At 49.5% G+C, this 11907-nt stretch overlaps 1 protein-coding gene across 1 annotated transcript in view; it reads right to left on the bottom strand.

Moving 5' to 3' along the window:
* Window positions 1–1652: 1652 nt before the first annotated feature.
* Window positions 1653–11907, bottom strand: part of TSEN54 (TSEN54 tRNA splicing endonuclease subunit) — a 42702-nt gene continuing 32447 nt past the window's right edge. The window contains exons 2-11 of the mRNA XM_009323826.1: window positions 11827–11894; window positions 10391–10454; window positions 10163–10246; window positions 8145–8243; window positions 7783–7835; window positions 7333–7431; window positions 5555–6189; window positions 4937–4997; window positions 4076–4192; window positions 1653–2982 (exon numbers count right to left, since the gene is read on the bottom strand). Coding sequence (XP_009322101.1) covers window positions 2832–2982; window positions 4076–4192; window positions 4937–4997; window positions 5555–6189; window positions 7333–7431; window positions 7783–7835; window positions 8145–8243; window positions 10163–10246; window positions 10391–10454; window positions 11827–11894 — 1431 coding nt within the window. The 3' untranslated portion in view covers window positions 1653–2831. The remainder of the gene's footprint in view (window positions 2983–4075; window positions 4193–4936; window positions 4998–5554; window positions 6190–7332; window positions 7432–7782; window positions 7836–8144; window positions 8244–10162; window positions 10247–10390; window positions 10455–11826; window positions 11895–11907) is intronic.

Below are 11907 nucleotides of genomic sequence, written 5' to 3'. Positions count from 1 at the left end.
GCGGCGGGGCGGGTCCTCGCATGCAAATCGCCCCCGCGGGGCGGTGCCCCGCATATGTAGACTGCCCTCCTGGGGCGGGGCATGGCATACAAATTAACTTGAACTGCGGCCTCTCCTCCCTTTCATCCGCCGCGGTCATGAATAATTCAGCACTCCGCTCTCTCGGAGCCAATCAGAAAGCAGCCACCGCCCCGCGCTGCCTGGCTCAGGTAGAGCTCGCCGCGGCCCCTCACCCCGAGCCTCGCCCGCCCTGCGGAGAGCCAGACACCGAGCACCGGCCAAGGCCAAGGGGGAGCGAGTCGGGAAAACCGGCTCCCACGCCGTGGCAGGCCCCCTCCTCCCGGCTCTGTTCGTCCGCCAGCCCCGCGAGGGGCAGGGACTTAGCATGAAGCCGAGGGAAGGTGCCAACCTGTCAGTTGCAAAAAAGAAAGAGGTGGAAAAACTTAACAGAAAGTTGAAGCCTTAGGTGGAAAGTGCCACACAGCTGCCGCTATCTTGCTACACAGCTCGGCTGCAGACAGCCTGTGTCCTGCTGCAGCTGGGTGAGGAATCAGTACTTATGTGGAGTGCAAGAGCAGTCCAAGGTTTGCCCACCTCTCTGCATCCATGCAAAGCTTGAAATTACCTCTGCCAAGGGGCCAGTAACAGTCAACATTTCAGCCAAGTTTCCAAAAGTGATGTTTTTCAAATAAAATACTTGTTTCTGTCATCTTCTTGCAACATCCAGCCGATCCACACTGCAGGCCAAAATGAAGCAGCGGTATCAGTCTGCATCATAATCCCATCCTGGTAAAGGCACTGTCAGATGTTGTGGTGCTGAGCAAGGCAGCCACAGTTTCTCAATCCTCCCTGCAGTGGTTATTAAATTGTAATTGTTTTGTGCTGAATCAGGGAGTCTCTGCCCCAGCGAAACTCACTGGGTGGCTCTTGTAGAGTTCATCGATACAATTCCTCCTTGGCATAAGCAGATGAGACCAATTGAAATCAACAGGAGTGAGTTTGACCTAATTCCAGGACAAACATGAGCCCCATGGGTCAGTTTGGAGCTCTTCTGGCTGCGCCTGTTCTTAGAAACTCTCTTCCCGCTGCCTTTAATCTGCAAAACAGTCTGTGAGAATGCTGAGGGCACAGACTGGAGCTGCCAACAACCCCAGCGTTTGAAGAGGACTACCAGAGCAAAAGTACTGCTTGAAGGAGGGAGGAACAGGAAGGGGAGGGCTTGTGAGAGGAGCTGTCAGACCCTCACCTCAGCAGAGCCCTGCTGACTTCCAGCATCTGGTAACAGCGGTGTGTGCATGTAACAGGACAAGGCACAGTGCTTGTGCAGATCCCTGCCACCTCTGACCACGCAGGAAAAAGATGGCAAGGTGTCGTGTGCCAAAAGGAACTGCACGTGGACAGGAACTGCATGAGGACATATGGACTCCTCCAGGCTCTGAGTCACACTGCCCTCTCAGGGAACAGGGCAGCAGCTGGATCCAAACACAGATGGGTGTAGGAGCAGCGTTACGAAGCCACAGGGTTGTATGACCATGAGCAGGCATTCACCAGCTGGTGCTACTGGGGTCCCAGTAGCCTGCCCAAGAATGTCTCCCTCTGCATAACTTAACATTTCTGCAGGAATTAAGAACCACACTGAGGAGCTCACACTGTTGGAACAGGCTTTTTTATTGCTTAGCCTTCTCCCCATCTCCAAAGGGAACTCAAAAATTATCAAATAAAATGCATCTAAACCAGTTGCTATTACAGTTCTGAAGAACCTTGATACCAAACACAGCTATGCTCAGCATGCTGCCATCCACTGAGCAGACTTTCTGGCACCTGTCACAGGCACTTTTGCATAGAGGCTAAAGTAAATTTGGTACCTGGATATCCTGGTGGAAAGCTCCCACAGTAGGGCCTGGAAAGCAATGATGTCCTCAGTTTGGAGCACAACAGCCATAGGACTGGAAGGCTCATGAGGAATTCGTAGCTTCTTCCTTTACTCAGGGATCTCTCACTTGCAAAAGAAGAGGGTCCACAGACAGGAAAGAGGATGTCAGGCTGAAACAGAGTGGGCTGTAGTACAGTCCTGGTGTCACTATCAGATACAGTGTGCCGATATCTGTGGCCAAACTTTAATATGGCATAATGCTGTGTGGCCAAAACGCCTATCAGCACAGCCGCTACAGCATGAGGCTGGGGTGCCATGCAATGCTCTGGGGCTTTTCTGTGATCTCTGGCTGTTGAAATAGCATTCAAGGCACAGTTTCCTGCTCTCAAGTGCCTGGAAACTTTACTCCGGGTGGCTGAGTTTTATGGCTGTGCCTTTTTCAGATCACAGTCTGATCTGACGGTTGTTGGCATAGCTGAATGACAGAGGCTCAGGACACCACCACTGATCTGATCAGCTTATTCTGTCCCTGATTTACCTCAATGACTCTCCAACCATTCAACTGGTGTAGCACAGTTGTTCTTAACATGTGACAAGAGAATAACCAGCAAAGTGTTTTCTAACGGTCCACAGGTCAGCCAAAGATGACACAGAGAAGGCAGACTAGTGGTCCATGAGATGAGAAAGCTGGAGAACCAGTGGCTTCAAGTACAAAGCAGTGTGTATTCCAGTCCAGAAATGCCCAGCTAAGCCATACACACTTGTTTGCTGTAAATTTTGCTATTATGTGTGAGCCATCCGGTTGGGTGAAGTCTGTAACAGCAAATAAAGCGGTCAACTACCCAAGGTTCCAGTTATCACAGGCTCTATTTTCTGTAATATTTCAGTAATCAAGAAAACAAGTCCTGAGTAAAGCTCTTCCCTTCATCCCATACCATTTCTGCAAGCAACAGCAACTTCAGTGATTAACATCAACTGGCAGCTTGAATTCCTTTAGCGAATAAAAGGCAATTTCTCCATGATCCACCAGCGCAAAGACCACCGGGACATCCCCACTCTGATACGTAACCTGCTTCAAAGCGCGAAGGGATGGAATCTGCTCGTCAAAGCTGCAGAGAGAAAAATACCCCATTGTTCTCAAAGCAAGAAGAATACAGAGACAAAGCTGTCCCGGCCAACGATCACAACAGCTCACTTTGGTCTTAGAAGTTGGTAGTGACCCTCCCCACCCCTTTCAGTCAAAGCAGGAGGCTGCCAGCCCTGAGAGAGTACACTGCATGCCGGGAACTGGAAACTGTCAAATCCTCTGCCAAAAACAAGGGCAACTGCACACTGGTCCATGCTGTGCCTATTAGATGCAGCTCACGGGGCTACTGGCAAATTGCCAGTCCAGTGCAATCTTAATACCTTTGTGCTAGGCAGATCTTTAAGTTGCTGGGATCAACATCCGATCTGCTTCTCCCTCCTTTTAATTCTGCAGAGTCTGTTTGGTCATAAATGAAAATATTTATAAAGCAAGGATCATCCTACTTGCTCACAACAGACCTTTGTAAAACTGCATTACCACCTTCCTTACTCCATCTACTACAGCTGCAGAGAGTGGAGGAGGGACAGTCTTAGCATATATCAAAATTAGAAAAGGCAGAGACTGAACTTTGTACCTGCCTATGGAGTTTAAGTATCAGATGCTGGATCCAGCAAGAAAGGGAACACTAATCCTGTTTGTACTGATCTTAAAGTTACATTTGACAAAGGTCAAAATACTAAACCCATGGCCCTGAGCCTGTAGCGAGCTCTAGAGAGGTACATCTCTGCAGAAATCCATAGGGATCTGCACTGGCTGAGGATTCAGGTACCATAAGGCTCCCTGCAAAACTGAGCTCTACAGGAGTTTCACAAGCATTGCGTAAATCCAGCTGTGGCTTCTTATTCCTGACTCCAGTAGTATTCAAGACATGAGCAGCAACCAGATGACCAAATAGTGTGGGCTGAGTGCAAGGGCTGGAGGAATTGTCAGCCACAGCCTTCAACAAAGGAGGAACTGAAAGAAAAAAAAAATTTCTGGGCAGGACCACCCTCAAGGGAGGCACTCTGATGATCTGTAAAGCTTACAAGATGCTGGGTCATTTACAGATCATTAAGACTTAATTTCCACAACAGCAACTGCTATGTTTCAGAACACAGCACAAAACCCATGGATACCTCCGAACACACATCCTGACATATGGCTTCCCAGGGTTTGTCTTCTTAAACTTGGCCACAGCATCTGCTTGATACACATTGAAGTCTATCTTCACATCCTCTGGGTCCTCCTGCAGCCTACAGAAGAGAGAACACATCTACATACGTATGGGAATGAAACATTGTAGGGTATAGATACAGCAGAGGAAAGAGGGAGCAAATGCTCTTGAAGCCTGGCTAGTTTGAGCCCTTTGAAAGACTTCACTCCTCAAAGGACTGACCCTGCAACTGTTCTAATTACTTTCCAGATCTTTCCTGTAGTCAGACCAGAGCAAGCTTCTGCCCCACATCTGCCACACTCCCTTCTCTGTGGACTCCCTTGCAAGAAGCACCACTAACAGATACGGAAGCAAAGCACTGCTCGACCCTACAGGGACTGCACACAAACACCACGCAGACCCTTTGAGGCAGGAGCAGAACCAAAAGTCCCAAAGCCAAGGTTTTATAATCACTGCAGCAGGGATGGCAGCAGATTCCAGGGATGAGGCACAGGTGAAACCCAACCAAACCTCTGGGGGAGATTACCTGGCTGGCGTGCAGAGAGGGAATGGCAGGAAGAGAGAGCAATCGCATTGTTTTAATTGGCCTGGAATGCCCTAGCTCTGTTGCTGCAGGACCTGGTGCTTCACAGAAATGTCAGCCCCTCACTACAGATGCAACAGGGTCATGGAGCAGAGTGCTGGATTCTCTCGGCATCCCAGATGCCAGGCAGCTCCCAAGCTGCTGCTGCTGCTGCGAGTATCTCACAGACCTCACAAGCAGGGACAGTTACAAGACACCCCCACTCCCTAACAGCTACGAGCTGGCTGGCTGGATACTAACCGGGAGGCTCCATCCAGGATGTGGGAGGGCTGCAGCACGCTGATCTGCTGGAGGAGCACAGCTGGAGGGAGAAGGAACAGGAAAGGATCAGACCAGCTATTTCTCTCCCAGGGCACTCCAAGCACTCCACCACCACCCATGAGCCTTCCTCCTCTGACAATGGCTGGCAGCACCACAATCACCACTGGCCACTTCAAAGACCTCAACTTCCTCATCTCCTCCCAGCGCACAGCCCAGAACACCCTGCAACTGCTTTGCATCTTTCTGGCCCCGATTTCACATGCCTAACAGCCTAGCAGGAAGGACTGCAATACAGTAGGACATGGGGAATGGATTATAAGACCTCCCAAGGCCCTGTCTATACTGGCACTTGAGCGGGCTATAGGAAGAGATGGAAAGGCAGAGGACAAGCTTTCTTCTCTCTTCCCATGTCCATGGCTGGGCTCCTCTGTGCCTGCTTTGCCTAGGCCTTCTAATGAGATTCTCTTTCTCAAGGTACTGTCCCCTAAACTGATGTTCAGCTTCTCCATATCATCCCTTTTGCTGTTGCATACCAGGCAACGTTTCACAGAGCTGGGGGGGAGAAGGGGTTCCCTGTCAGGTTCCCAGAGCTGCTACCTGATGAGGTAACTTCATCTGGCCGCAAAAGCGGTGTGACAGCTTGGTCCCAGAGATGCAGCGGTCGCCTCCAAACCCTCTGTTGGCTCCTCTGCTCCAAAAGGGCTTTGTACTCCTGCCAGTTGGAGCAGCGCTTCACCTCCCGGTCAGCATTGACGCTGCTCTTGTACCTGCTCTCCCTCTCTCGCTGCTCCCTTTCCTTCCATGACAGCTTCTCCTGTTTCTGATTGATGCGTGCGCACCAGCAAGCTGCATCAATCTCCCTCCCCAGCACATTCTCTGGCAGGAGCCCACTGTCAGGTGAGGGCAGATGTGTGCACGGCTGGTCTGGGGCCACGTTTGGCAAGATTATGGTGGTAAAATTCCAGCGGGGTGCATAGGTGCCAGTGCTGCTCTCCTTGTGGTCTCCAGCTTGGCTCCTGGAGGGGCTCAGGGAGTCCTTTTGTCCTGTACCAAAAGGAACTGGGTTTGACTCCCCCTCTCCACTGCCAGCATCTGATTCCTTTGGCTGCTCTGACAAGGGCTTTTCATCCATGGGAAGGCAGCTGGAGTCTCCACAGTCATCTCCAGCTTTTTTGGAGGTCCCTTCAGCTTCTGGAAGGTCCTCGGATACCTTATGTTTCTTCTCATGTGACCTAAAGACAGAAGCAGCAGCATAAAAGACAGGGAGAGTGTGTGGTGGAACTTTATTCCCTTTGAATCCTGCCTCCGCCCTGCAAACAGGAAGAATGCAGTCTACCAAGGCTGAAGGAAGGACAGCAAAGGTGGCAGGAACCCCCAGACAGGTCTGCAAACCCTTGACAACAACCTCTTGGCTGGAAGGAGGATGTTCGCTTGTGTGACAAAATGATAAGGGAAAAAAGCAGGCCAAAACCTAGCAGTGAATGCCAAAGGCAGAATAAACTTCTCAGCAATCCTGCATGAGGTTCAACTTCAACGCCCAGGAGAATCTCAGCCTTGATTTGTATAGACACACGTTCCCAACCTGCCATGCAGCCTCCACACCCCCCATACATATACTGACCCAAACACCTCAACGTAAACATGATGGACCTCAGCCAAACCAGCACAGGCCAGGCAGAAATCTTCCTGTCAGCACCTCTTACTGGTATCAGATTCAGTCCCTGGCTCCCAGAGAATATGGGGCAGTTTTTAAATCAGCAGTTGTATCTCCCAGTTCCTAAAATTTTGTAACTCCTCAGGCATTGAGTTACTTGTTAACAGGAGAGGACTTGCAGACCAGTCTCGTCCTCCCTGTTTCTTAAAGGATGACGCCACCTACTGGAAGCTATCATAACTATTAGCAAAATTAGTAATTATGTCAGCTTCTGTTTGCATTTTGGCAACTTCTAGAGGCCGTGTGCAAGGACCAGGACCCAACTATGCTCTCTGCTGTACGGTCCTAGCATGTAAGCTGCATTGAGGGGGTGGATAAGTGCAAGATGGGCACTGTGGTGTCTGTGATCCCTCTAAAAAAGAGCAAGAAGAAACATCTGTCACGTGTTTCTTCTGCACTGACCTCTTTACCCTTCTACATTGGCATCTCACCACTGCAGTTGGGAAGCTCAGAGGCACTTTGCCCCTGTTAGCCCTGCATGAAGTACAGATGTGACAAAAGGGCACACTGCAAAGAGTTCAGGTAAAGCACTGCACTGCCGGGGGACAGCCAAGAGCAGCTGTGCCAGACAAGTCACCCACAGCACAAAGGGCTGAGGATGCTGTTCCCAAGCCACACAGCCTGGGAGAAGATGGAAGGTGGCTTTGGGCCACATCCTTACCGGGGGCTGGAACTCCTCCTCCTTTTGCGATGGTGTTTCCCAGTGCTCTCGCAGTGACTTTCCAGGTTCAGTTGCCTCTCATAGGGAGACAGGACAGTGCTGCAAGGAGACACCAAGATAGAGGCTGAGAGCAGGGCGGGATAGTGAAACTACCCTTCTGCTCAGCCCCAGAATACAGCAACAAAAACCTTTTCTTCCAGACACAGAAAATCCACAAGCAGGACCAAGATGGTCCTCAGCTCATGCCCCATTTCATGTTCCAAATCACCTCCTCAAGAGGGAGGAGCAAGCAAGGGCAGAGTGCCACTTTTAGCCTTTAATCATCCCAAGAGATGGAATGCAGGGTTCAAGTCCCCTTCTCTGCCATTCCACTAGGGCCACACAGTGGGCACAGAGCTGCTCAGGGTCTTCAGAAAGGAGAAAGCAGTGTGGAAAGGAAAAGCTGGTTACCTGGGGTTGAATCTCAGTACAACATAACCCAGTTGCTTCAAGTGGCTGAACACCTTAGAGCAAATGAAAGCAAGAGGGTTAAATGACTACCCTAAAACCAAACAACTTACTTCAGTTCCACTACAACTGACTGAACACAGTGTGGCACTGGCAGAGGAGAAAATGCCAGGGTTAGGACCCAAAGCAAAGGTGGGGAAATAGGAACTGATCATCTGGAAGAAGGTGGGTGTGAAACACTGAGAATGATTGCCCTTCCCTCCCTAACTGTCCTACTCTGCTCTCAGCCACTGGACAAGGTTGTGTGGCAGAGCCTGGGCTCTCTGCCTTCATCCTCCCTGCAATAGCTGGAGGTCCCAACACACCTGGTAACGTGGCAGGCTCATTGCCTCCTGGGACAGCAGGATCTCATAGGCTTCCTGGATTGACAAGGGCAAATCCCTGTAAAAGAGCTGAACAGAGCCCTACAGGGCAAAAGCTTGGTGTTGAGAGAATCACAGGGAACAAATCTATAGCAGCTCACACCAGTCTCTTCCCACCAATCTCAGCACCCTCCTTCACGGTATTCACGTCTCCCCATGTGCCACCTGGATTACTTACAGTCCCTCTCCCATGCCCATTTCCCCCATGTCCTGGTTTTAGCAGCCAGGTAAGAAGTTCCCACCCACAGCCGTCAGCTCCTGCTCCAGCGCTGCATCTGTTTGGAGGATGCAGCTGGGAGCACAACGCTAAACTGTTAAAATAATCATTGCTTTGGGTGATAATTTTCTTTAACTTTGTTGATCTCAGTGATTCAGGACACAGCACAACTACAAAAACATCTAGGACCAGCACAACTGAGAGAGCTGGAGCATTGGAATTGATGGCATCAATTGGTGATGTAAATGCTCAGAAGCACTTACTGCAGCCCCAGTGATCTCATAGGTAGATTCCCCAGGCAATAGCAACTAACCTCCAGGAGACAGTTTTAGGCTATGCCTCTTTTTCCTCTTTTTTTTAAAATGTGTTTACTCATAAACAAAGAAAACCAAACACTAGGAACCACACCTCTCCCATGGGATGGGCTGAAGGCATCTAACAGGTCTTTTCTGCTTCTGGGGAGAGATTTTGTACTCAGCAACTGACTAAACAATTTTATTTTCATCAATTTGTTTACGATCCATTGTTTGTCAAATTGCCAGAGGTAAAAAAGCCTTACCTTTTGCAGTTAGGATTTAAGGGATGTCATCAGATGCCCATAATCTGATTAAGTTTTGCTAAGGGAAAAAAACTCCCCTTTAGATCAGTGCACCTATTCTACTGGTAACAGGCTTCGGTGAAGAGAGAAAAAAAACACCCCTCTCTACAGCAAAGAAATCCAACTGAGCCCTAACCAGCATTTCTGCAAGCAGAAGAGCACTGAAAGCAACCTGGTCTCACTCCCCCGTCTGCCACATTTAAATTTCTTTCTGCCATATATACTGGGAACAGATGCCAAGTAGCAACCCCAAAGATCTCTGCTTAAGTGTAAAGCATGTACAGCACTGGCTGCTAATGTGGCCCTACCAAGCTGGGTAGAATTTCACTAATTCCTATCAGCTTCTTAGGGAAGCACAGGAAAAACTATGCTAATGAACTTATGAACCCTGTCATTGCAAAATACGTAAGATACGCTGGATAAGGGAGGAAGTCAACTTATGACAGAAAAGGCACTGACCGGTCTCAGAGGTCCTAATTAACTTTATACCAGTTCTGAGAAAAAGGATTTCTCACTGTCAAACCTTTTATTCCAATTAACTCCTGCAAGGAACAGAAGATAATGGTTTGATCTCGTTTCCAGAAATTCCCAGAACAGTGAGTTTTCCTGGACTGTGGAAGTTCAAGTCCCCATACACAGATTTCGGTAAAGCAGTAACTGATATATAAATGTGTGCTTCATCTCCTCCAGAGCAAGAAAGTAGATATCTCAACAGAAAACTTTGTAACATGCTCCTCACGCTTCTTTCACTCTGGTAAGAGAGCTGACTTATGACCGCTGTACTAAGAGAAATTCAGATCAGCTAAAACTCTCCTAGTCTCTGTTGTCAAATATGACGTAGGAGTGGGTTAAACATGATACCAGCTGAATAAACTGGCCACCAATCCAACTAACACAAGCTGTCAATGACACAGAGGCTGCTTTAGAGTACAACATATGAACCCATGGCCTGGAGACAAATGGCTCCATCAGCAACAGGCTAAAAGAGACAATTCCTCGAGAACTAGGTGTTTATCATCTGCTCAAACTGCAGCAGTGACCAACACAAGTCAAGTGATTTCAGACTTCAGTCTAAAGCTCCTACAGCTCCTCCAGTCATTCAGGAAGGACCCAATGCCTCCATCCACGTGCAGGTAACCTACTTACACACTCCAGCAGGTACAGAGCTTCCTCGGGCAGCAGGCACTGTTTGCCACGCTCTGTGAACCCCATGGTGTGCCAGAACTTCCCCTGGAACAGAAGCACAAATCCATGATGGGCTCTGGCTGTTCCCTGCTGACAACCGGGCTCTCTCCCATTTCAAGCAGCAAATTAAGGAATGTGCAATGGCCAGCAGGAGATGATGGCACTGAGTGCACTCTGCAGCAGACTCACCGCAGGGGAGTGCAGCTCTACGATGCTCTGTCCTGGCTTCCACTCAGCTTTCACCAGACTCCCCCTAAGAAGGTTAAAGATTAGTTTGTTATTACTAGCATGTCCTACAATCAACTCCTATTGTAGCAACACAAGCAGCTCAGGAAGGTATCAAAAGGCAGCAAACTTCCAGGTGGCATTTTTGCAGGGTAAGGCCTTAGAAAGACATCATCCTCTGGATTTAGCAGTACCAGCTAAAGATTTGATCACCAACAACTAGTTAAGAGTGTCTTCAGTCAGCACCGCAGACGTTTGTCCATACGCTACAGCAGCCTGCTGGAGATGTATGGCCATGATATATCATACGATTGTTCGTATGCTGCCAAGACTCTCAAATTGCTGTATCCCACCCACATGGTCTCATAGGAAAAATTTAATAGCTGAGAAACAGCGGAGGGTGACTTTGCAACAACGCAAACATGCATTTTAGCAGCTGGCTCAAGGAAACAGAAGGTAAGACCTGTAGGGTCCACCATGGACTTGCTCTACATCTTTAGTCAGTACCACAGTTTCCCCATCTGAAAGGAAACCTAAACCTACCCAGTCACCCTCCCATCCTGAGAGTCTCCACTGCTGCCCAAGACATGCATTTACAGATGTACTTGAACAAACCCAACTGTGACAGCAGTGGAAGATAACAGTCCACCTTGTCTGACCTGCCTGTCTGCTGGAGGTTGCCATTCTCTCTCTAAAGTCCCCAGTGGTATGATTTTATGTGAACAGTTTCTGCTGCTACTGATCAGTGCAGACAGAGAAACTGTTACCAGAAAACAGCAGGCCAGATAGGGAAAGCATGTGCTGAGAGGTAGCGTGTGAAAATCTCCCAAGAAATGATAAGCTCCAGAGACTGGTAGAGCTGTTGAAACCACCAAAACTGATAAACCAGGGACACTGAGAGTCAGCCAAATCTGCACAAGGCCACACATGAGCATTAATAAGGGGCTGAGTAACTCAGACCAGGCCCAAGAAGACAGTGGCTGCTATTTGCAAAGGCTACAGGATTATGCACACACCTGAGAAAATAAGGCCCTTTGAGGGACTTTCTGAACACCCACATTGAAGCCACTGGAATGCCAGTATGACCTTCTGCTCCTGAAGGAACAGCCAGAGTGAGCTGCCCTGCTGTTGCTCCAACCAGGGAGCTGTAAGCAGGTGAACTGAGGGGACAGGCAAGGGAACTTACTGTGCTAACACCTACCTGCTATTAACAGTTCGATTCTACTCATAATAACACCTGAATGGACAGCAGCTGTGCTCTGAGCGCCCCCCTCCCCCCAACATGATCCCTCCCAGGGAAAAAGGAATTTACAACCCCGTGCTCAGTGGCTTAGCACAGCTCGGCGATCCGCGGCCGCTCCAGCGAGGCAGCCGGGCTGCTCCCAGCCCCGGGGACTTACAGTCGCTCCACGCGCTCCTCGGAGAGGAGCTGCCACTGCTCCTCCCGGCACAGGCGCAGCTTCTCCGGCTGCTCGGCCGGG

The sequence above is a fragment of the Pygoscelis adeliae genome, unplaced genomic scaffold (assembly GCF_000699105.1).
Source record: "Pygoscelis adeliae isolate BGI_AS28 unplaced genomic scaffold, ASM69910v1 Scaffold75, whole genome shotgun sequence".
NCBI lineage: Eukaryota > Metazoa > Chordata > Aves > Sphenisciformes > Spheniscidae > Pygoscelis > Pygoscelis adeliae.
This window is presented reverse-complemented; position numbering and strand designations above follow the sequence as displayed.